The sequence below is a fragment of the Grampus griseus genome (genome assembly GCF_964374135.1).
Source record: "Grampus griseus genome assembly, chromosome: 19".
NCBI lineage: Eukaryota > Metazoa > Chordata > Mammalia > Artiodactyla > Delphinidae > Grampus > Grampus griseus.
The window spans coordinates 1,710,914-1,734,499 of record NC_139013.1 but is presented as its reverse complement, the minus strand read 5'-3'; the positions used below and the strand labels follow the sequence as shown (position 1 = coordinate 1,734,499).

Here is a 23,586-nt window from a genome sequence, read left to right as displayed (position 1 = left end):
GACACACCCAGCAGTAAGTCCTTAAGATTGTTGAGATGCATGGGGCCAGAGCCTGTGTGAGGAAGGCCTGCTGTGCAGAGCTGAGCCTGGGAAGCTCATCTGATGGCAGAGCACAGATGATGGGTAAGAACACGAGGAAGGGTCTTCAACTTACCTTTCAACAAAGCCTGGCTACTGGTGACTGGTGAGCAATGAGTAGAAGGCTGTGTCCAGACCCAGAATGTCTGAATGCATCACAGCAGCTGGGCTACAAGGAGTATTTAAGGACACATGCACATATCCCAACACTTTAAGTGCAGGTCAATGTTGACAGCACTGCAAAGGGAGCAGTGGAAGGGAATGGGTGAGAACCAGGGCCAGAAGTGAAGAGTCACAGCATCAACAGCGGGCTTCCCTGATGGTGCAGTGGTTGAGAACCCGCCTGTCAATGCAGGGGACCTGGGTTTGATCCCTGGTCCAGGAAGATCCCACATGTCGCAGAGCAACTAAGCCCATGTGCCATAACTACTAAGCCTGTGCTCTGAGCCCGCATGCCACAACTACTGAAGCCTGCTTCTTGTTGCTTGAAGCCTGCACGCCTAGAGCCCATGCTCTACAATGAGAAGCCACCACAATGAGAAGCCAGCGCACTGCAATGAAGAGTAGCCCCCACTCGCCGCCAACTAGAGAAAGCCCGCACGCAGTGGCGAAGACCCAACACAGCCAAAAATAAATAAATAAACTAAAATAAACTTATAAAACAAAACAAAACAAAAAACATCAACAAGAAAGTAAAGGTAGAAACTCTTGAAATCTGTCACTGGTACCACACACTGGTGGATATAGGACACAGGCCTGGTGTGATGGGAACCCAGCTCTGATACCTCACCATTTCCTCACCCCCACGCACGTGGGCCACGTTCATTTCAGCCTCCCTTGATGCTGCAGGAAAAACATCCACCCTGTCAGGCACCCAGGGCCCTCCTATTGCTCAAGGTGAGAAACCACCTGGGCCTGAGGAGGCCAGTCAAAGAGGAAAGACAGGGAAAAGGAGTGGGCCCCGTCCCATGAGATCACACATTCTAAAATTATAAGGACATTAAAGGAAGGTCTTAAAGGAAACAAGCCAGTGGTCCCCTCAAGTAGTGACCAGGTCAGTATGTGAACATCCTGGCATAAGCAGGTCCCAGAGTCTGTCAGCAAAGGACAGTGGAAGGCCTGGGACACCAAGGTTCCATGCCTCTGGACAGAGTCACCCAACCAGGGACAGGGAAGGCTGGTGGGATCTTTCATACAAACATCAAGATTTCTGAGCCCTGTCTTATAAGACCTCAGAGCAGCAAGGATGGGACTGCTGGGAGAGAAGGGATACAGTGCACAGAGCCCAGTGCTGGCACCAATGACACACATGCCAGGAAACCAGGAAAGGAAGCAGTGCCCATGGTCTCACTGTGGGAAGCTCAGAGGTTTCACTTGGCTTGATCTGACTCTGGTTTGGTAACAACCTCATATTAACAGCTTGAAACTGCCCAGGGTTGGAGCATTTATACCAGGGAAATTGGCAAATGCAATAATCAAGGGTTGGCCGAGTTTTTTTTCTTTTTACTAACTGTCTAGACTTAAAGTAATGGAAACTATGCTAATAATGAGGACTACACATGGTGAGTAATGTTGTGAATAGCAGAAACATTTATTCCACCCAGCAAAGTCACTGAAGAAAAGTCAAGTTCCAACACATTTATTGTCTTCTTACGTACTAAAAAGAAGACATACATCTGACAAATGAACACAAAAATGTTCAACATCATGAATCACTAGGGAAATGCAATCAGACCACAGTGAGATACATCTCCACACTTTTAAAACAGATAATATTAAAAATACAGACCATACCAACCTAGTTCTGGTAAGGAATACAGGGGAACTGGAATGCTCCCATACTGCCGATGGGAATGCAAATGGGTACAGCCACTCACTTTAGACTAAGAATCCCTATGTTCATATAAAGAATTTTATGTACACGTTCATAGTAAGCTTATCTGTGATAGCCAAACTGGAAACAAACCACAAAACCTCATCCTTTAACAGAGAGATGGATAAACAGTCAAATGTTGGCATATTTAAACAGTACATTTTTCAGATATTTAAAAAATGATCTCTTCATGTAGACAAATTAGATGATTCTCAATATAATTATGCATCGTTAAAGAAGAAAACAAATACAAAAGTAAACATTAAGATCACAGTGATGGGGGCTTCCCTGGTGGCGCAGTGGTTGAGAGTCCGCCTGCCGATGCAGGGGACACGGGTTCATGCCCCGGTCCGGGAAGATCCCACATGCCGTGGAGCGGCTGGGCCCGTGAGCCATGGCTGCTGAGCCTGTGCGTCCGGAGCCTGTGCTCCGCAACGGGAGAGGCCACAACAGTGAGAGGCCCGCGTACTGCAAAAAAAAAAAAAAAAAAAAAAAGATCACAGTGATATTAAAAGTCTAGAAAACACTACCTAATTGAATGGGAAAAAAGTAAATCAAAGGACTTCCCTGGCAGTCCAGGGATTGGAAATCTGTGCTTTCACTGCCACAGCCAAGGTATAATCCCTGGTTGGGGAACTAAGATCACACAAGCTGTGCAGCATAGCTGGGGGAAAAAAAAATGTAAATCAATACTAGCTACCTGAGAGTCCTGGGAGAGATGTCAGAAGCTGATATGGGAATGATGGATGTTTGTTATTATGATGATGATTCCATGGCTTTAGAAGTATTAAAATTTACCAAGCTGTACATTTTAGGTATGTTCATTTCAATGCATACAAACTATACAGCTCAATTAAATTGTAATAGGAATTGGTTTCACATAAAAATCTGAACTTCTTTTCTGAATCTCTTTTCAGTAAAACTGTGGCAACCACAGCTCAATTCCATCACCTCTCCTACTCTCATGAGGGGATTCTGTCACAGCAGCAATGAAGACTTGCAAGCAATAAAACGTGTTTCCACTTAAGTTATCCAGGAACTCTGCCTGGGTCCTAAAATTCACATGCCTGAACTACATGATTTCCACTCTCATTCCCCATTGTCTTCACTGTGCAGCAGTGGACTTCAGAGAACAAATTTGCAGATGATATAGGAATCCTAAAACCTTTACGTTATTCAGTCTGACACAGACTGGGGGTTCAGGGAGAGAGAAATAGCTCTGTAGCTCCTGAGAATTTCTGCAAAAACCTTATCCTAAACAGCCAGTCATGGGAACATTCGTGGATGCAGCTTTAGAAAAGGCTCATCCCTTCTTGTTGCTAGTCTCTCACATCCTATTAATTCCCAGTGTTTCTGTACCAAATATGGTTCCCTTCTGATATCTGTAATCTAACAGTCATGAACACCAGCCTACCACATTGCGGACATCATAGCACACGTGGACATTATGGCACATGGCTCTTTTCCAGCTGGACCTAGAGAAATTCTTCTCTTGAACAGTACTGAGGTCATGATGTGACATTCCATGTGAAAAAAGAGAACTTATGCAGCTCCAAAAAACACTGGTGGTTCATACAACTGTCCTCATCTCAGGGTGACCTCGGGACCCACCAAAAATTCTAACATCCAGGTCACAACATTAGTCCCACAGAGCCCTGCAGTCTACCCCATGAAACCTTCAACAACAATTCAAATTAGTGAAAACTATTCTCCACCATGATACTATCCCCAGTGAGGTATACAAACTTTGGAACACCCACAAAACCTGCTCCTCTTCATCCTGAGAGTCCAATTTGCTTCTCAACATCAGTCTAACAGTGGACAAAGCCCAAGATGAAAGGTGGCTTAAATAATAGTTTTTATTATGGCATAGAGCAGAAAAACTGAGGCAGATAATTCCCAAACAGGGTGACTTGGACCTAAATAAAATCCACCATTAACATGGTATTAGACAATACCACCAAAGAAGGCAAACCACTGTGAGCCACCAGGAGAAAATGGACTGGATCCCCATGATCAAAGCTGCTTTGGTCCTGTCATAGGCAGTTGACAGGAACTAAGAGAACGACAAAACCCAAGTGCTCAGGGTATCCATGCTTTTCTACAAGGGATAGGAGAGCACAAAAGCCAACCTACCCTGATCACACTGAGGTGACTGATTCCAGTATTGGGATCTGCCACTTAGTAGAGATAAGAAACTCACAGTGACATTAAATATGGCAAGGGCCCTGCACAGGTCAGAAGTAGAGCATAGCTCCTTAAAAGCTTCCTATGAACCTGGAACTTACAGGCAATCTGCACACTAGGGCTGTTCAGATGTATGGCATTCAACTTCCAGATGATGAGTCCCTCACAGAGCCTACTTAGTATGATGTATTAACTAAGGAGACAGCTCATTCGCTGCTCTCCTCATCTCATTTGAAGGTCTTTCTCCAGTAGGAAATTTCTGGTGATGAATGAGGTTAGACCTTCAGTTGAAAGCTTTCTTACATTCACTGTGCTCACAGGATCCATCTGGGCTGTTAAGTTTCTGGTGCTCAGTCAGAGCAGACTCTGACAGAAAAATTTTCCACATTTGCTGTACCGGCGATGCCTTTCTGTAGCATGAGCTGTTCAGTGTTGAGTAAGCTGGGAGTTTTGGCTGAAGAATCCTCCACATACAGTGCACTCATATGGTTTTTCTCCAGTGTGAACTCTGGTGCTTAATGACAGTGGAGTATTGACTAAAATGTTTCCCATATTCAATGCACTTATAAGGCCTTTCCCCAGTGTAAACTCTCTTGTGTAAAACGAGAGCAGTTTGGCTAAATCACTTCCCACACTCACTGCCCTCAGAAGTCTTTGTGCCAGTGTGAATTCTCTGGTGTACAATAAGGTTGGAGATTTGGCTAAAGAACTTCCCCTTTCACTGCGCTCATAAGGCCTTTCTCCAATATGAATTCACTGGTGCCAAACAAGTGTGAGTGGGTCACTATTTAAAAGTTTTCCCAGGGGCTTCAACTAAAGACGCCTCAACTAAAGATCCTGCATGCCGCAAAAAAGATCAAAGATCCAGGGTGCTGCAACTAAGACCAAGCACAGCTAAATCAATCAACCAAACAATAAATATTTTTTTAAAAAAAGTTTTCCCACATTCACTACACTTATAAGGCTATTTTCCACTGTGGACTCTCTGGTGCTTAACAAGTGAGTCTTTGCGGCTAAAGGCTTTTCCACATTCACTGCACTCATAAGGCCTTTCTCCAGTGTGGACTCTCCAGTGCCGAACAAGACTGTCTTTATAAATGAAGGTTTTTCCACATTCACTGCATTCATAAGGCCTTTCTCCAGTGTGGACTCTCTGGTGACGACAAAGGTTTACTTTAGAAATAAAGGCTTTCCCACATTCACAGCACTTATAAAGCAGTTCTCCAACATGGAGTCTCTGGTGCTCAACAAATGACTTTTTGTGTCTGAAGGCTTTCCCACATTCACTGCACTTATAAGGCCATTCTCCAGTGTGGACTCTCTGGTGAACAAGTGACTTTTTGTGTCTGAAGGCTTTTCCACATTCACTGCACTTATAAGGCCATTCTCCAGTGTGGACTCTCTGGTGCTTAACAAGTGAATTTTTGTGTTTGTAGGCTTTCCCACATTCGCTGCACTTATAAGGCCATTCTCTGGTGTGGACTCTCTGGTGCTGAACAAGTGAGCTTTTCCAGCTGAAGGCTTTCCCACACTCACAGCACTCATAAGGCCTTTCTCTAGTGTGGATTCTCTGGTGCTTAACAAGTATCCCTTTAAAGCTGAAGGTTTTCCCACATTCACTGCATTCGTAAGGCCTCTTTCCAGTGTGGACACTCGGGTGATGAGCCAGTTTGTGTTTGCAGCTGAAGGCTTTCTCACATAGATAGTATTTATAGAGGCTATGTCCATTGTGAAAGGCCTCTGCACACTTGGCTTCCTTTTGTGGAGTGACCTGTGGCTGGAGAAGGCTAGAGCTACCAGGGGAATCCTTCCCAGCCTCCTGGCATGTGAAAGAGTTCTTGGATGCATGGACTATGTGGCTCCTCATAAAGGTCTTACCCATGTCTCTTCTAAAGAGTTTCCCTCCACTGTGCTGGTGAAATTTCACACCTGACACACACAGTTTCTGGCCAGGAATTGTTCCCAGGTCTTCAGCTACACACAAACTACTGTCTAAGGCCAGGCAGCACCTCTCCCAGGGATAGGACTTCCGGATGGACAGGTCTGTCTTTGAAGTATTTATTTGTGGCACTTCTATAGAAACATTCTGCTCAGAAGTTATCTCCTTGTGCTCTGCTCCATGCCAACAACCTGAAAGCACAGACATATGGATGAACTTCATGTAGATTTTGGAAGAAGGAGGCGGCCCCATCACAAATATGTGTGTGATGTACCAAGAAATAAATCCATGGGACTATTTTCTGGACAAGGGAGCTGGCAGCATGTTAAGGAAAGGGCCTCTGTGCAGCACTGTGCCTCTCCATGTCACAGAACAGGGAGGACTAACCAGGCAAAAGACACAAGGGTGGTGGGAGCTCACGGAGGAGCCACGGGTCCACAACTCACTCTTCCGGAAACAGTTTTGACAGGCCTTGGTTGCTGGTGACATTTGTGTGCTGTGTGGAAAGCTGTATCCTGGACCAGGAAAATCCGACTGTCACTGAGTAGCTGGTATAAAAGGAGTATTTTATAAATAGGTGCAGACCTCATGACACATTAAGTGTAGGCCAATATTGGAGAGCACAGCAGAGTGAGGATGGAGAGGTCCAATAAGGAGTGGAAGACAGAGAGGTGAGGGGGTAATCCTGGGTTGAAAGGGTAGAAATGAAAGAAGGAGCAAAGTATCATGAATGGGTAGGAAAGATAGATATGAGAAAAACAGTCACTGTCCTTGGCACCAAAACAGTGTTCAGCACAGGACATGTGCCTGATATGATCTGAACCCAGCCATGGTATTACTTCCTCCCCCTGATGCCAATCACCAGGGCCAGGCCCACTTTGAGCCCCCCTAGCTGGGGTTGGAGTCATGTCCACTCTGTCACGTACCCAGGGTTCTCCTCCCAGCTCCAGTTGGAGAACAACATGGAACCTAGAAGATGCAACTTCTGAGGGAAAGATAGCACAGGTGAGTGGTCAGTACTGGCCAGGGGAACAACCAATCCCCCAAAAAAAAACCTAAGGAAAGAAAAATAATGTCACAAAAATACTCGTTGAGGAGGGTATCATAGAAACAGCCTAGTGGACCCCACAAATAGTGACCATGTTGGTTCACAACAATGCCTGGTACACTCAGCACCCAGGAAATGTCACCTAAAAGAGGACAGAAGCTGGAGCACAGAGATGGCATGAGCCTATAGAGTCAACGTACCTGGGAGTGGCTGAGAATTATGGAACCCACTGAATAAATTCCAAGTTTTTGAAGCAGAAAATCTTCACTGAACAAACCTCAGAGCAGGTGGTATTGGGGCTCCTTGTGAAAGGAGGCAATCTACACACTCACCCAGCCTTGGCACTTACAGCACAGATGACAAGGAAGCATTAATAGAGATGAGCCCACTGTCTAGCTGTGAAAAGAGCAGACTTCCCCTTGGAAAAAGAAAGAAAGGCAGGGAGCAGCTCAGGATTCTGGGATAGGTGTGAGGGTCTTACCCAATGATGCAACAAGTACAAAGGTCTCCAGCAACACATCATGGTACAGGAGTCTCTGGGCCTCATCAAGAAGCTTCCATTCCTCCTGGGAAAAGTACACAGCCACGTCCTCAAAGGTCACAGGGCCCTGTGATGATGGGACAGATTTGTACATAAGCAGCCTCTCTCCCCAGGACCCCATAAGTACTTTTAACCCCAGCCTGTACTCACTCTGGGTTCACCATCCACCCCAGCTCTGTGACTTAGAGGGCAGTGGGGCCCAATAACTCTTCATGCTTCCTTGATCAGTATGTACAACCCTGAGCAACAACAGGCAGGTGGACAGAGAGATACCATGTAATCTGTAAGCCTGGTATGCAGGGCCCTTTCCCTTTCCTCCAAGACAACAGCCTGAGTATACCCACTATCATGTCTCCCAGACACAAGCAAACTTAGCCCCATCCTTCTTTCTTATACTCCTAGTACTAGGGCCTGGGGCAATTACTTCATACACCTTCCCCACATGCATATTACTCAGTGGACCTCCTCGTACATCTGATACCCATCACCACCACCCGGCCCACAAAATTGGCATGTCTCCTGCCTCCTCACATACCCTTCTGCACATGGCATCAGAAAGTGCCTGCCAAAGCAACAGGATCCCACTGTACCCCAACTATCCACTGCCGGTTCCCCAGCCCTCTTCTGAAGGCTTTTCCACTAGGCCTCATTCATGACTTCTACCTCAGTCACAACATGCAGATCTAAATACGCCTGGTCATGTTCATTTCCATATAGCACATTATGTCTCTTCACCAGTTACAATCTTTGCCCATATAACACCCATTCAAAATCCACACCCACTTGACACACCTTAGGTAAACTCATCTGACGTTGTGACAAACTCCCCAAGTTCTACCACAAAATCCTGGTGAGTGCATAGGAAAAGAAATAAGAACAAGCCTGACTTTGCTATTACTTCACCTCCATTTCTGCCTTACCTCTGCATCAATTTCATGGCCAATCTCCCATAAAAACCTGGGCCACCTGCTGCACTTTCCCTACCCCCTACCTTCCTGCTGATGATCACTCCTCTTGTCTGTCTTTGTGACAGCCTGCCTCTCTTCCCTTGTTGCCTAATGGCATCCTGAAGCCTTCCCCAGCACTCTAGCACTGCATGTTCAGCTGTCCACTTTTCTCCTATATTTGGGAGTCACTGGAACATCTGAGACTCAACATGGCTGAAACCCAGTTCACCTGGTGTTTTCACTGCCATGGGCAAGGGTATGATTACTGGTCACGGAACTAAGATCCCTGCAAGCCGCATGGTACAGTCAAAAAAAGAGGGAGAGAGAGGGAGCAACAAGAAGGAAATGGCACCAGAAAATTAATTTGTGATAAAGAGGTTGTGGCTAGAATCAGAGTAGTTTGAGATAACTGGACATCATTGATAACTCTTTAAACTTAAGACAAAGGAAACAATCTACAGGACCTGACCTTTACTGCACCCTCATTATATAAACATGGGTTCTTGGGTTCTAAACATCCTGATAGGGATTCCCAGCATTATAACTTTTTAACCTTACCATGATTCATTATATCCCCCTCCAAAAAAGGATTTTAACAAGATGTCTTAATCATTTTCTCTTCCAATACCACCAGAGAACAATGATGTACCAGTAGAATAAATACTATTAGAAGAGTAAAATCACTGAAAAAGCAAAAACCCTCTAAGTGCCTGTATACTGTAAAACTGTTAAGTTTACCTAATGCACAATGAGTGTGTATGAAAATACAACTATGGGATAGATTAAGACTAAGTATAATCATCTCATTCAAAGAATTAAGTTAAAATTAGTAACTTGAAGCTAAAAAAGATCAAAAACTGGAAATGTTCATTTAAATATAATAGTAACTTTAATATACACGCTAGACAAGTGTATTCTTTATATATCCCAGAACACATAGCAGATATGACTGCAGTACGAAGTTTATAAATACGAAAGTAGACCAAACAAAAAAGCAAACCAAAAACCATAAACAAAGAAAAGCCTTTAAGAAGAGGATCTATAAAAACATTTTAATCATATAGTAATATCTATAAAATACTTCATAGAAAGAAAAATGAATGGATACTCACGAAAAACATGGGTAAAATAACACCATATTGTGCAAATGAAGAAAAACACAGAATTCTTACATGATTCAATTCATAAAAAATTTTAAAACAAGCGTGCAAAACTAGAATCATCAAATATTTCCCACATGGTTGGCAAAACTATCAAGAAAAGAAAGAAAATGCTTACTTGAAACATCAGCCAGTACGTTCATTTTGGGGGGATGCGGATAATTGTTTTGGAAGAACCCCGCAGGCGGCTTCTGGGGGTCCTATTTATATCGCATTTTTTGACCTGAGTGGTGAACGGATATTAGTTTTAGAGCTTACTGAACTGCACATTGAAGTTCTCTGCAATTTTCTTTTTCCACGCAGGTCATATTTGAAAATCCGGAAAACCAAGGTTTTGGGGAATAAAAATAACTATAGAACACTGGTAAGAGAACACAGATAAAATAAAACACTGCTGAATGAGAAGAGTTGGGTGAGGCCCGGATGACGCAGCATTTACCTGAATCCGACACATCTGGGCTGTCGCCGTCGCTAGAGTTTGTGGGCGAAGGTGGGGCCCGAGCACGGACGCCCCTCCCGGACCCGGGAGAGAGTCAGGCCAAAGAGCAACCACGCCGAGCCTCAGACTAAGCTCAGAGCAGCGGGCACAGTTCCTTCCTGACTCCCTGACCTCGGGCCGGCCCCGCGTTGCTAACCTTTGAACACATCCGAGTTTACAAAATGACGACCACGGCAGACGCCGGAAAAGCCGCCCAGACGCAGTCCACTAGCTCGGAAGTGCCTCTTTACCGAGACTTTATTGGTCCAGGGACGCCGAAGAACGGGCGCAGAGCCTTCAGGGTAATGTAGTTCACAGGCCTCCAGGACCTGGCAAGGGGCGGTGCTCCCCTCCTCCAGGAAAGGTGCCGCCTCTCCGCCAGGGTTGCTGGGAGTGAGGCTCTGAGGAAGGGGGCGAGGTTTCACGCTTCTTAAAAGGGACGCACCAGATTTTCATGTAGTCTTTGATGATCACAGAGAGGTACACGGACATAATATATGAGTTGTTCCCCAAACCTACAAAACCAAATGGGCAGATGATACCAGGTTGTCACTCAGACACAAAGTGCATCCATCCATAGCTGGGGTCTAATTAACGTTGTATTATTGCTCTTCCAATGGATGTAGGCTAAAGCTGCAGACTCAATTTATGAGTTTCACTGTGTTAGGTCAGGATCCAGACAGGGCCATGGTGGACAACACAAAGGAGGAATGTGGGGCGGCCAGAAGCAGGGGGACAATTTGTTGCTTCTCTGGCTCCCTCAGAAAAGAGTAGAGCCAGTGACGTTGTCCACTTATGGACACCACTTCTAAACATGCATCGTGAAGAAGCATGTAATGAAACACACCTGTACACACCAATTACCTCGCTTTTCTCTAACTCTGATTGGCCTTTCCCCACACTTAAGACCACCCTGCCTCTTTATCCCCTAAATATCACAGGCACCTTGCCACCGGGAGGGTGGATCTGAGAATTGTTCTTCTGTGTTCTCACTTGCCTGCCTTGTGAATGAAATACTCCCCAGCAAACCTTGGTATCTCAGAGTTTGGCTTGCTGTGCCTCCGGTTCAGTAATAACCTCATACACACAGTTTGAAATTGCCCACAGTTGGAGTATTCATACCAGGGAAATTGGCACACACAACAATGAAGGGTCGGTTGGCTTTTTTATTAAGTGTCTAGGCTTAAAGTAATAGAAGTATCTTAATAATGAGTATACATAGTAATAATGTTGAGTACAAATACCTATTCCACCCAGCAAAGTCACCGAAGAAAAGTCAAATTCCAACACATTTATTAACTTCTCAGTTACTAATAAGAAAGCAGACATTTTGTCAAAGAAGATATACACTTAGCAAATGAACACAAAAATGTTCAACATCATGAATCATTAGGGAAATGCAATCACACCACAGTGAGATATGTCTCCATGCTTTTAAAACAGGAAATATTCAAACTACTGACCATACCAACCAAGTACTGGTGAGGAACACAGGGGAACTGGAATGTTCCCATACTGTCAATGGGAATGCATTTGGGTACAGTCATTCATTTTAGAATGAAACCATGTGCTCATATAAAGGATTTTATGTACGCTAATAGTAAGCTTATCTGTGAGACAAACTGGAAACCACAAAACGCCATCCTTTAACAGATCAATACCAGTGAAGTAATGGTATATCCAAACAGTATATTATCATGAAAAAAGTGAATTATTCACATCGGCAACTTAGATGATTCTCAAAGTAACTATGCATGGAGATAAAAAAAGACAAACACAAAAGTAAACATTAAGGCTCCAATAATATTAAAAGTCTAGAAAACACTAACTAATTGAAATGAGAGAAAAGTCAGTCAATAGTAGTTGCCTGAAAGCCCTGAGAGAGATGTCAGAAAGTAGATATGGCAGTGACAGATGTTTGTTATTATGATGGTTCCGTGGCTTTACAAGTACTAAAACTTACCAAGCTGTGCATTTTAGGTATGTTCTGTTCAGTGCATACCAACTATACAGCTAATTAAATTTCAATAGAAATTGGCTTCAAATAAAAATCTTAATCTCTTTGCTGAATCTCCTTTTCAGTAGAACTCTGGCAACCTCACATTAACCCCATCACATCCCCTTGCCCATGGGAGGGAATCTGTAGCAGTAGCAAAGAAGACTTGTGAGCAGTGAAAGTTCTTTCCACTTAAGCTATCCAGGAACTCTGCCTGGGTACTAAAATTCACATGCCTGGACTACACAATTTCCACTCTCATTCCTCACTGTTTTCACTGTGCAGCAATGGCCTTGAGATAAATTGTTTGCAGATGCTGATTCCTAAAACCTTTACATTATTCAATCTGACACTGACTAGGGGCTCAGGAGGAGAGGAACAGCTCTGGAACTCCTGAGAATGTCTTCAAACACTTTATCCTAAAGCGACAGAGTCACTGGAATATTTGTGGATGAAACTTTAGAAAAGGCTCATCCCTTCTTGTTTGCTTGTCTCTCAGTCCCTATTAATTCCATGACTGTTTCTGTATGAAATATGATTCCCACCTGATGCCTGTAATATAACACTCAGGAACACCAGCCTACCACTTTGGGCACATTATGGCACATGGCTCTTTTCCAGCTGGACCTAGAGAATTTCTTCTCTTGAACAGTACTGGGGGCATGACATGATATCCCATGTGAAAAAGAGAACCATTCATGTTGCTCCAAAAATCACTGGTGGTTCTCACAACTGTCCTCATCTCAGGTGACCTCAGGACCCACCAAAAATTCTGACATCCAGAATTCAACATTAGTCCCACAGAACCCTGCAGTCTACCGTAGGAGGCCTTGGACAACAGATTGGACCAAAACTGGAGTGAAAACTATTCTCTGCCATGATACTATCCTCATTGAGGTATAAGAAGTTTGGAACACTCACAAAACCAGTTCCTCATCATCCTGAGAGTCCAATTTGGTTCTCAACACCAGTCTGAAAGTGAACAAACCCCAAGATGAAAGGTGGCTTAAATAGTCTTCATTATGGTATAGAGTGGAGCAAACTGAGGCAAATAGTTCCCAAACAGAGTGACTTAGACCTTGAAAAACCTATCCTGAGCATGATATGAGACAATGCCACCAAATAAGTTGTGAGCCACCAGCAGAACCGAGACTGGATTCCATTGGGCAAAGCTGCTTTGGTCCTGGCAGGACCAAAGAGAATGACAACACCCAAGTGCTCAGGCTATTCATGCATTTCTAAGGGGATAAGAGAGCACAAAGATCTACGTACCCTGATCACACTGAGGTGGCTGGTGCCAAGAATGGGGATCTACCACTTGGGTGATGTAAGAAACTCACAGTGACATTAAGTCAGAAAGTACAGCATAGCTACTTAAAAGCTCCCTACGAACCTGGTACTCATAGGCAATCTGCACACTAGAGCTGTTTATATGTATGGCATTCAACTTCCTGTTGATGACTCCCTCACAGAGCCTATTCAGTATGATGTATGAACTAAGAAGACAGCTTATTCGCTGCTCTCCTCATCTCATTTGAAGGCCTTTCTCCAGTAGGAGCTTTCTGGTGACGAATGAGGTTAGACCTTCAGCTGAAAGCTTTCTTACATTCACTGCACTCATAGGGTCCATCTTGGCTGTTAAGTTTCTGGTGCTCAGTCAGAGCAGACTTTGACAGAAAAATTTTCCACATTTCCTGTACTGGCGATGCCTTTCTGTAGCATGAACTTTTTGGTGTTGAGTAAGCTGGGAGTTTTGGCTGAAGAAATCACCACATTTAGTGCACTCGTGGTTTTTCTCCAATGTGAACTCTGGTGCTTAATAAGAGTAGAGCTTTGGCTAAAACGTTTCCCACATTCACTGCACTTATAAGCCTTTGCTCCAGTGTGAACTCTCTGGTGCAAAATGAGAGTAGAGTTTTGGCTAAAATGTTTCCCACATTCACTACACTCATAAGTGTTTGCTATAGTGTGAATTCTCTGGTGGACTTTAAGGTGGGAGCTTTGCCTAAAGAACTTTCCACATTCACTACACTCATAAGGCCTTTCCCCAGTGTGAATTCTTCTATGTTTAATGAGGCTGGAGATGTACCTAAAGACTTTCCCACATTCACTGCACTCATAAGCCCTCTCTCCAGTGTGGATTCTCTGGTGCTGAACAAGCATGCGTTTACAGCTGAAGGCTCTCTTGCATTCTCCACATTCATAAGGCCTTTCTCCTGTGTGGACTCTCTGGTGCTGAACAAGTTTGCTTTTAGTGGTGAAGGTTTTCCCACATTCACTGCACTCATAAGGCTTGGCTCCAGTGTGAATTCTCTGGTGCACAATAAGTTGAGAGCTTTGGCTAAAGAACTTCCCACATTCTCTACACTCATAAGGCCTTTCCCCTGTGTGAATTCTTCTATGAGTAATGAGGCTGGAGTTGCATCTAAAGACTTTATCACATTCACTACACTTATAAGGCCTTTCTGCAGTGTGGATTCTCTGGTGCTTAAATAGTATTGGTTTACGGGTGAAGGTTTTCCCACATTCGCAGCACTCATAAGGCCTCTCTCCAGTGTGGACTCTCTGGTGCTGAGCAAGTCTGTATTTGCGACAGAAGGCTTTCTCACATTCACTGCATTTGTAAGGCCTTTCTCCAGTGTGAATCTGCTGGTGCCGAACAAGTGTGTGTTTGTCGCTAAAAGCTTTCCCACATTCGCTGCACCCATAAGGCTTTTCTCTAGTGTGGACACTCCAGTGCTGAACAAGTATGTATTTACAGCCAAAGGCTTTCCCACATTCATCACATTCATAAGGTCTCTCTCCAGTGTGGACTCTCTGGTGCTGAGCAAGCCTAGACTTCCGGCAGAAGGCTTTCCCACATTCGTGGCATTTATACTGCCTTTGTCCATTGTGAGAGGCCTCTACACACTTGGTGTCTTTTGGTGAAGTGACCTGCTGCTGGAGAAGGCCAGAGGTACCAGGGAAATCCTTCCCAGGCTCCTGGCATGTGAAAGACTTCTTGTATGCATGGACTGTGTGGCTCTTCATAAAGGTCTTACCCACATGTCTTCTAAAGAGTTCCTCTCCACTGTGCTGGTGAAAGTTCACACCTGCCCCACACAGTTTCTGACCATGGTTTGTGCCAAGGTCCTCAGCTAGAGGCAAACCTCCTTCTAAGTACAGGCAGAACCTCTGCCAGGGATAGGACTTCAGGGTGGACAGGTCTGTCTTTGAAGTATTTATTTGTGGCACTTCTACAGAAACTTTCTGCTCAGAAGGTGTCTCCTCATCCTCTGCTCTATGCCAATACCCTGAAAGCAGAGAAATGTGGGTGAACTTCATGTAGATTTTGGTAGAAGGATGCAGCCCCATTACAAATATGCGGCTGACATAGAAACGAATAAATCCATGGGACTATTTTCAGGACAAGAGAGCTGGGGCAGGTTATGAAAGGACTGCTGTGCAGTATTGGGCCTCTACATGTCACAGAACATGGATGACACACCAGGTGAAAGACACAGGATGGAGTGGAACACACAGAGGAGCTGGGGTCCACAACTCACTCCTCTGGGAGTGGTTTTCACCAGGGCCTTGGTTGCTGGTGCCACATGTGCTGTGTGGAAATGTTTGTCCAGGCTCAGGAAACTCTGACTGTCACTGAGTAGGTAGTGTTCAAGGACTATTTTAAGGATACGGGGGGAACTCATGACATGTTAATGTAGGCCAATATTGGAGAGCACATCAGAGTGATGATGGAGAAGACCAATAAAGAGTGGAAGACAGAGAGGTGAGGGATAATCCTGGGTTCAGATTCAGAGTTGAAATGACAGAAGGAGCAAAGTATCAAGAATAGGTAGGAAAGATAGAAATGAGGTACACAGTCACTGGCCTTGGTCCTAAAATATTGTGGGGCACAGGACGTGTTCCTGATATGATCTGAACCCAGCCATGATATCACTTCCTCCTCCTGATGCCAATCACCAATGTGGGTCCCACTTTGGGTCTCTCTAGCTGTGCCTGGAGTCATGTCAACTCTGTCATGTACCAGGGTTCATCTCCCAGCTCGAACTGGAAAACAACATGGGACCTAGAAAATGCAAGTCCTAAGTGAAAGACACGACAGCTCAGTACTGGCCCAGGGGGAACCAATCCCAAAACAACCTCAGGAAAGAAAAATAATATCACAAAAAAAATCTTTGAGGAAGGTCTCACAGCAACAGCCAAGTGGACCCCACAAACAGTTACCACATTGAGTCCCAACAATTCCTGAAATAGTGAGACCCCAGGAAATGTTAGCTAGAGGGCACAGCCTGGAGCATGGTGGTGTATGGGTCTACAGAGTCAACTTAACAGGGAGTGGCTGAGACTAATGGAACCCATTGAACTAATTCCAAGTCATTTGACCCAGAAAACCTTCGCTGAAAAACCTTCAGAGCATCTGGTATTGGGGATACTTCTGAAAGGAGATTGTATATACACTCACTCAGCCTTGGCACCCACAGCACAGCTGACAAGGAAGCAGTAATAGAGATGTGGTCACTGTCTAGCTGTGAAAAGAACAGAGTTGTCCTTGGAAAAAAGGGGAAAGGCAGAGACCTGCCCAGGATGCTGGAATAGGTGTGAGGGCCTTACCCAATGATGCAACAAGTGCAAAGTTCTCCAGGATCACATCACGGTACAGGAGTCTCTGGGCCTCATCAAGAAGCCTCCATTCCTCCTGAGAAAAGTACACAGCCACGTCCTCAAAGGTCACAGAGCCCTGTGATGATGGGGACAGATGTGTACATAAGCAGCCTCTCTCCCCAGGACCCCATAAGTACCCCTAACCCATACTCACTCTGGGTTCATCATCCTCCCCAGCTCCCTAACTTAGAGGGCACTGGTACCTAATAACTCTTCATACTTCCTTGAGCACTAGGTACAACTCTCAGCAACAACAAGCAGGTGGACAGATAGATGCCATCTAAGCTGTTGGCCTGGTATTCAGGGCTTCCTCCCTCTCCAGCAAGACAACAGCCTGAGAGGCCCCAGGATCATGTCTCCTAGACACAAACAAACTTGGGCTCATCGTCCTCTCTTAAACTCCTGGTATGAGGGCTCTGGGGCAATTTGGTCACACACCTTCCCCACATGCGTATTACTCACTGGCTAACTCCTCATACATCTGATACCCATCACCACCACCTGGCCCACAAAATTGGCATGTCTCCTGCCTCCTCACATACCCTTATGCACGCAGCATCAGAAAGTTCCTGCCAATGCAACAGGATACCGCCATACCCCAACTCTCCACTGGCGGTTCCCCAGCCCTGTTCTGAATGCTTCCCCACCAGGCCTTGTTCCTAACTTTAACCTCAGTCAAAACATGCAGATCTAAATACGCCTGGTCAGGTTCCACTTTTATATTGCAAGTTATGTCTCTTCAACAGTTACAATCTTTGTCCGTATAACACCCATTCAAAATCCACACCCACTTGACACACCTTAGGTAAAACTCATCTGACATTGTGACAGAAACTTCCCAAGTTCCACCACAAAATTCTGGTCAGTGCATAGGAGGAGAAATAAGCACCAGCCTGACTTTGCTATCACTTCACCTCCATTACTGCTTTCCCTCTGCATTAATTTCATGGCCACTCCCTCATAAAAACCTGGGCCACCCGCTGGACTTTCCCTACCCCCACCTTCCTGTTGATGTTCACTGCTCTTGTAGTTCTTTCTGACAGCCCAAGTCTCTTCCTTTGTCCCATAAGGGCATCCTGAAGCCTCCCCCAGCACTCTAGTGCTGCATGTTCAGCCAGTTGTCTCCTATACCTGGGAGTCAATGGAACTTTTGAGACTCAACACAGCCAAAAGCCAATTCCTAATATTCTCACTGAAAATGACTCCTACCACTGACTTCCCCATCCCAGTTCATGGCACATACCCCCTTTCAGATGCAAAGGGAAAAAAACTTTTGGAGTCATCTGTGAGCCCTCCACATTAGAAAATCTGGTCCACCTCTACTTAAGAAACAAATCCAGAAGCCAAGTATTTCTTACCTCTACATCTGTCACTCTCGTCCAGGCACAACAAATGTGCTTCTAGATGATTACAAGAGCCTCCTTGATTATCTCCTTGTCTTCCTTCCCCCGAATCTGCTGTGCACACTGCAGCCAGAGGTAACCTCTTAAAACCTAAGTCACATCACTTTTCCCCCCTGTTCCAAAAATTCCATATCTGCCATCATTCTCAGAACAAAAACCCAACTTCTCAGGCTACCATCCTAGGCCTGACTCTGGCCCCCTTGTTCTCTGTTCTCACCAGACATTAACAGAGACCTACAAGTCCTAAAACACTGCCATCTCAATCTCATCCTCAAACATTTGTACGTACTACCCCCGTACCTAAGACAACCTTTCACATCCTAGTCCACTGGCTGCTAAAAATGGGAATCTGTCCATATAACCTCTGGCCTGGACTTGGAAACCTGGGCTGAGGGTTTCTCTAGGGTCTACAGCCACCAAGTCCAGGAAGAGTGACAGCAAAATACTTTCAGGACACCTACACTCACTGGTGCAGTGTTCATAAGTGGTTCTGTTGAATGTGGAATCTGTGGGAAGACTAGGGCCATGTAATATTAATTCTCATCAGCAAAATAGACAAAAAAGAAGATTAGTGAGTGAACATTTAATATTTCAGGCAAAGGCAAATACTTAAGGGAAAAACAAAGCATGTAAAAGAGGGCAGAAAGTATTTTGGAGTTGTGCCATAAAGTCATGAGGATATCTTGAGAAAAGACTTTCCAGAAGTGGAAAACACAAGTGCAAAGACTCTTTGTCAGAGTCACCTCTGGCATGTTTGACTACCATCTATGAGGACAGTGTGACTGGAGCCCAATGAGAAAAAAGAATACAGGATCATGGCAAAGAAATGGTTGTGCCAGGATATATAACACTATTATAGCCCTAAGCCACAAATATCAAAATTAAGACTCATTTCATGTACAGCTATTTCTGACACTTGCATTTGATTCCCTTATTCTGTCTCTCCCTTGCCAATAACGCATTTTTCTCTTCTTGTGGCTTGTCGTTGGCCATAACAGCTGACAAGGAGTTTTTATACTTCCTTTTCAAATTTTACTTTGGTTATGTTAAAAATTGTTTTATATAAAATTCCAACTTACATAATCCATAGATTAAGTTCTGATTTGAAATTATTATAACATTACATAATAAGATTCAAGAACATGTACTTTTTTCATTTATTCCTATTCTTTGATATATCCATTTTTTTCCCCACAAATGTTCAGAGATTATTTGTAATTTCCTAAATGCTTTTTTCGCATGTGATAGAGAATGGAACTACCACTTACTGGCTTCACATCCAAAGTGAATCTGTGATAAAGGGGTTGTTGCTGGAATCAGAGTAAAAGTGCTTGCCCTTCAGCAGTTTGGGATAACCGGTTGTCATTTCTGATAACTTAAACTTAAGAGAGGGGAATTCCCTGGCAAACCAGTGATTAGGACTCCGTGCTTTCACTGACGAGGATACAGGTTTGATCCCTGGTCTGGGAAGTAAGATCCCACAAGCAGCATGGTGGGGAAAAAAGTAAAGTAAAAGTAAAGTAAAATAAAATAATCTTAAGAGAAAGGAAACAAGCTATAGGACCTGACCTCTATTCCATCCTCTATGGAAATATCTTCTTGCTTTCTAAACGTCTTGAAAGGGATTTGAAGCCTTATAACTTATTACCCTCACAATGATTCACTTCGTCCCCCTTCAAACAAATATTTTAACAAGATGTTTCTTAATCATTTTCTCTTCCAATACCACCAGAGTAAGAAAACTTAACAGTAAAATATATATTATTATGAGTACAATCACTGAAAAAGCACAAACTCTCTAAGTGGACGTACAATGTAAGACTGTAAGTTTACCTAATACATAATAAGTGTGTATCAAAATGTAACTAAGGGAGACTTCCCTGGTGGTCCAGTGGGTAAAGCGCTCCCAATGCAGGGGCCCAGGTTTGATCCCTGGTCAAGGAACTAGATCCCACATGTGTGCCGCAACTAAGAGTTCACATGCCACAACATAGAATTCTGCATGTCACAACTAAGGAGTCCACATGCCACAAATAACAGTCCACATGCCACAAGGAAGAGTCCACGTGCCGCAATGAAGATCCTGTGTGCCGCGACTAAGACCCAGTGCAGCCAAAATAAATAAATAAACTATTCCTTTAAAAAATGTAACTATGGAATAGATTAAGTAGAATCATCTCATTCAAAGACCTAAGCTAAAATTAGTAACATGGAGCAAAACAAGATCAAAAAGTGGAAATGTTCATTTAAATACAATAATAATTTTAACATATACCCTAGACAAATGTATGCTTGATATACCCCAGAAGACATGGCAGATATGACTACAGTAGCAATGTTTATCAATACAGAAAGCACACACCACTGTAAAGCAATTATACTCCAAAAAAGATGTTAAAAAAAATACAGAAAGCAGACCAAAAAACAAAGCAAAACAAAACAAAACAAAAAAGCCTTCAACAGCAGAATTTCAAAGGACATTTTACTCATATATCCATAGTAAAGAATACTGCACACACACATAAAAATTAACGGACAGCTATGAAAAACATGAGTAAAGTCACGCCATGTTTTGCAAATGAAGGAAAACACATCATAATATTTACTTGATTCCATTCATAAAAAGTTTTAAAACAATTGAGCGAAGGTAAACTACAGTCGTGGAATAATTTCCACGTAGTTGGCAAAAGTATCAAGAATAGCAAGGGCTTCCCTGGTGGCGCAGTGGTTAAGAATCTGCCTGCCAATGCATGGGATACGGATTCGAGCCCTGGTCCAGAAAGATCCCACATGCTGCGGAGCAACTAAGCCCATACACCATAACTACTGAAGCCCGCGCACCTAGAGTCCGTGCTCCGCAACAAGAGAAGCCACCCAATGAGAAGCCTGCGCACCGCAACAAAAAGTAGGCCCCGCTTGCCGCAACTAGAGAAAGTCTGCGTGTAACAACGAAGACACAACACAGCCAAAAATAAATAAATAAATTTATTTTTTAAAAAAAAGAATAGCAAGAAGGCGGCTTCCCTGGCATTGCAGTGGTTAAGAATCCGCCTGCCAACGCAGGGGACACAGGTTCGAGCCTTGGTCCGAGAAGATCCCACGTGCCACGGAGCAACTAAGCCTGTGCGCTACAACTACTGAGACCGCATGTCACAACTACTGAAGCCCACGTGCCTAGAGCCCGTGCTCCACAACAAGAGAAGCCACCGCAATGAGGCCCGCGCACCGCAACGAAGAGCAGCCCCCATCTCTGCAACTAGAGAAAGCCCGCGCGCAGCAACAAAGACCCAATGCAGCCAAAAATGAATAAATAAATAAATTTTTAAAAAAGAAAAGTTTACTTAAAACATCAGACAATACCTTAACTTTTGGGGGATGGGGATAATCGTTTTGAAGGACCCCACTGGCGGCTTCTGAGGTCCTATTTATATCGCATTTCTTGACTTGAGCAGTGGCCGAATATCAATTTTAGAGCTGCTTATTCAACTACACTGGGAAGTTCTCTGCAATTTTTTTCTACACGGGTAATATTTCAATATTCAGAAAGCCAAGGTTTGGCGGGACAAATAAATATAAATATAGGACACTTGTAAGAGAATATTACTAAGAACAAAAATTCTGCAGAATAAGAAGAGTTGGCTGAGGGCCCGGGGGGCGCAGCATTTACCTGAATCGGATCCATCAGCGCGGCCCCTCCAGCACAGTTTGTGGGCGAAGCAGGGGCCCAGGCCCTGCGGTCCCTATCCCGGCCCCGAGACAGAGTCAATGCGGATGGCGCCCACACCGAGCCTCAGACCCGCCTCAGAGCAGCCAGCACAACGCCCTCCAGCCTCCCTGACCTCGTGCCGGCCCAGTGTTGCGAAGCTCACCACCGGTGAACAGACCCGAGCTTACAAAATGTCGCCCGCCGTCCACGCCAGAAAACCCGCTCAGACGCGGTCCTCTAGGTCGACGCTCAGGAGCAGTGCCTTTCGGGTAATGTAGTTCACGGCGCTCCAGGCCCTAGCAAGGGGCGGTACTCCCCGCCTCCGGAAAAGTTCCGCCTCACCCAGAGGGTTGCTGGGAAGGAGTGTCCAGAATCTCTCAGTACCAGGGCGGGGTTTCACACTTCTTAAAGGGGACGCACCCAGATTTGCGTGGAATGTAGTCTGTGCTGATCACAGAGAGGTACAGAGACATAATATTTCAGATGTTCCCCGAACCTACAAAACCAAGTGGGCACATGATACCTGGGTGTTGCTCAGACACAAAGTGCATCCAGCCATACTTAAGGTCTAATAAACAGTGTCTTATTGCACTTCCAATACATACAGGCTGAAGCTTTACACTCAACTTAAGAGTTTCACTGTGTTCGGTCAGGGTCAAGCGAGCAAAGGCTCCAGACACGGCCATGACTGGCAAGACAGAGAAGGAATGTGGGGTGGCCAAAAGCAGGTGGACCACGTGCTGTGTCTCTGGTTCCCTCACAAAAAACGTAGAGCCAGTGACGGTGTCCCATCCAGTGACCGACACATACTTCTTACTCCACATTTTGATATATATTCAGTTCTAATTTATTTATTTATTTATTGTATAAATTTATTTATTTATTTATGGCTGTGTTGGGTCTTCACTGCGGTGTGTGGGCTTCTCATTGTAGTGGCTTCTCTTGTTTCAGAGCACCAGCTCTAGGTGTGCAGGCTTCAGTAGCTGTGGCACGCGGGCTCAGTAGTTGTGGTTCATGGGCTCTAGAGCGCAGGCTCAGTAGTTGTGGCACACAGGCTTGGTTGCTCTGCAGCATGTGGGATCTTCCCGGACCAGGGCTTGAACCCGTGTCCCTTGCATTGGCAGGCGGATTCTTAACCACTGTGCCACCAGGGAAGCCCCAGTTCTTTTTGAGAAGCCAAGTTCTACCTGACTGAAAAGAAGAGTGACTTACCACTTGCTGCTTTCTGCCTGGAGTGTGACTCTATGGTCACAGTCATACTTTATTTGGAAAGGGGGCCTCTGAACCCAGAGATAAAGGACTGGACTACATGATCTACTTTCCTTGCTGGGTAGTCAATATAATTTCACCTGCAATTGCAGTGACAATGCATGGAGACTTGAGATTATCTCAGAAAAATATTTGTGAAATGTTGAAAGTGCTGATATCGACCATAATTTTAGTTACTCAAAAGTGGTTGCTTAGGTCTTCCCTAATGGCACAGTGGTTGGGAGTCCGCCTGCTGATGCAGGGGACACAGGTTCGTGCCCTGGTCTGGGAGGATCCCACGTGCCGTGGAACGGCTG

General features: G+C 44.7%; 1 protein-coding gene across 8 annotated transcripts; it reads right to left on the bottom strand.

The window, feature by feature from the left end:
* Positions 1-1,685: 1,685 nt before the first annotated feature.
* On the bottom strand, positions 1,686-22,242 carry LOC309836987 (uncharacterized protein). Of its 8 annotated transcripts, XM_082677242.1 has the most exons (5): positions 21,983-22,242; positions 10,213-10,766; positions 9,892-9,996; positions 7,607-7,733; positions 2,432-6,268 (listed from the first exon to the last, which is right to left on the bottom strand). In XM_082677242.1, the coding sequence occupies exons 3-5, from the start codon at positions 9,898-9,900 to the stop codon at positions 5,103-5,105; spliced, it is 1,302 nt and encodes a 433-aa protein (XP_082533368.1). In that variant the 5' UTR covers positions 9,901-9,996; positions 10,213-10,766; positions 21,983-22,242; the 3' UTR covers positions 2,432-5,102. The 8 variants fall into 8 exon arrangements, 6 of the variants coding, with proteins under 6 accessions (XP_082533368.1, XP_082533366.1, XP_082533365.1 ...); XM_082677240.1 differs by lacking the exon at positions 9,892-9,996; XR_014298196.1 differs by lacking the exons at positions 9,892-9,996; positions 10,213-10,766; positions 21,983-22,242 and adding an exon at positions 1,686-2,419 and having other exon boundaries at positions 4,240-6,268; positions 7,607-8,699.
* Between the last annotated feature and the right edge of the window lie 1,344 nt (positions 22,243-23,586).

Coding starts and splice junctions, on each gene's coding strand:
- LOC309836987 (XM_082677238.1), bottom strand. CDS start 7,787: ATGGGGTCCTGGGGAGAGAGGCTGCTTATGTACAAATCTGTCCCATCA. Junction 6,269..7,606: donor TGTACTTGTTGCATCATTGG/GTAAGACCCTCA, acceptor CTGTGCTTTCAG/GTTGTTGGCATGGAGCAGAG.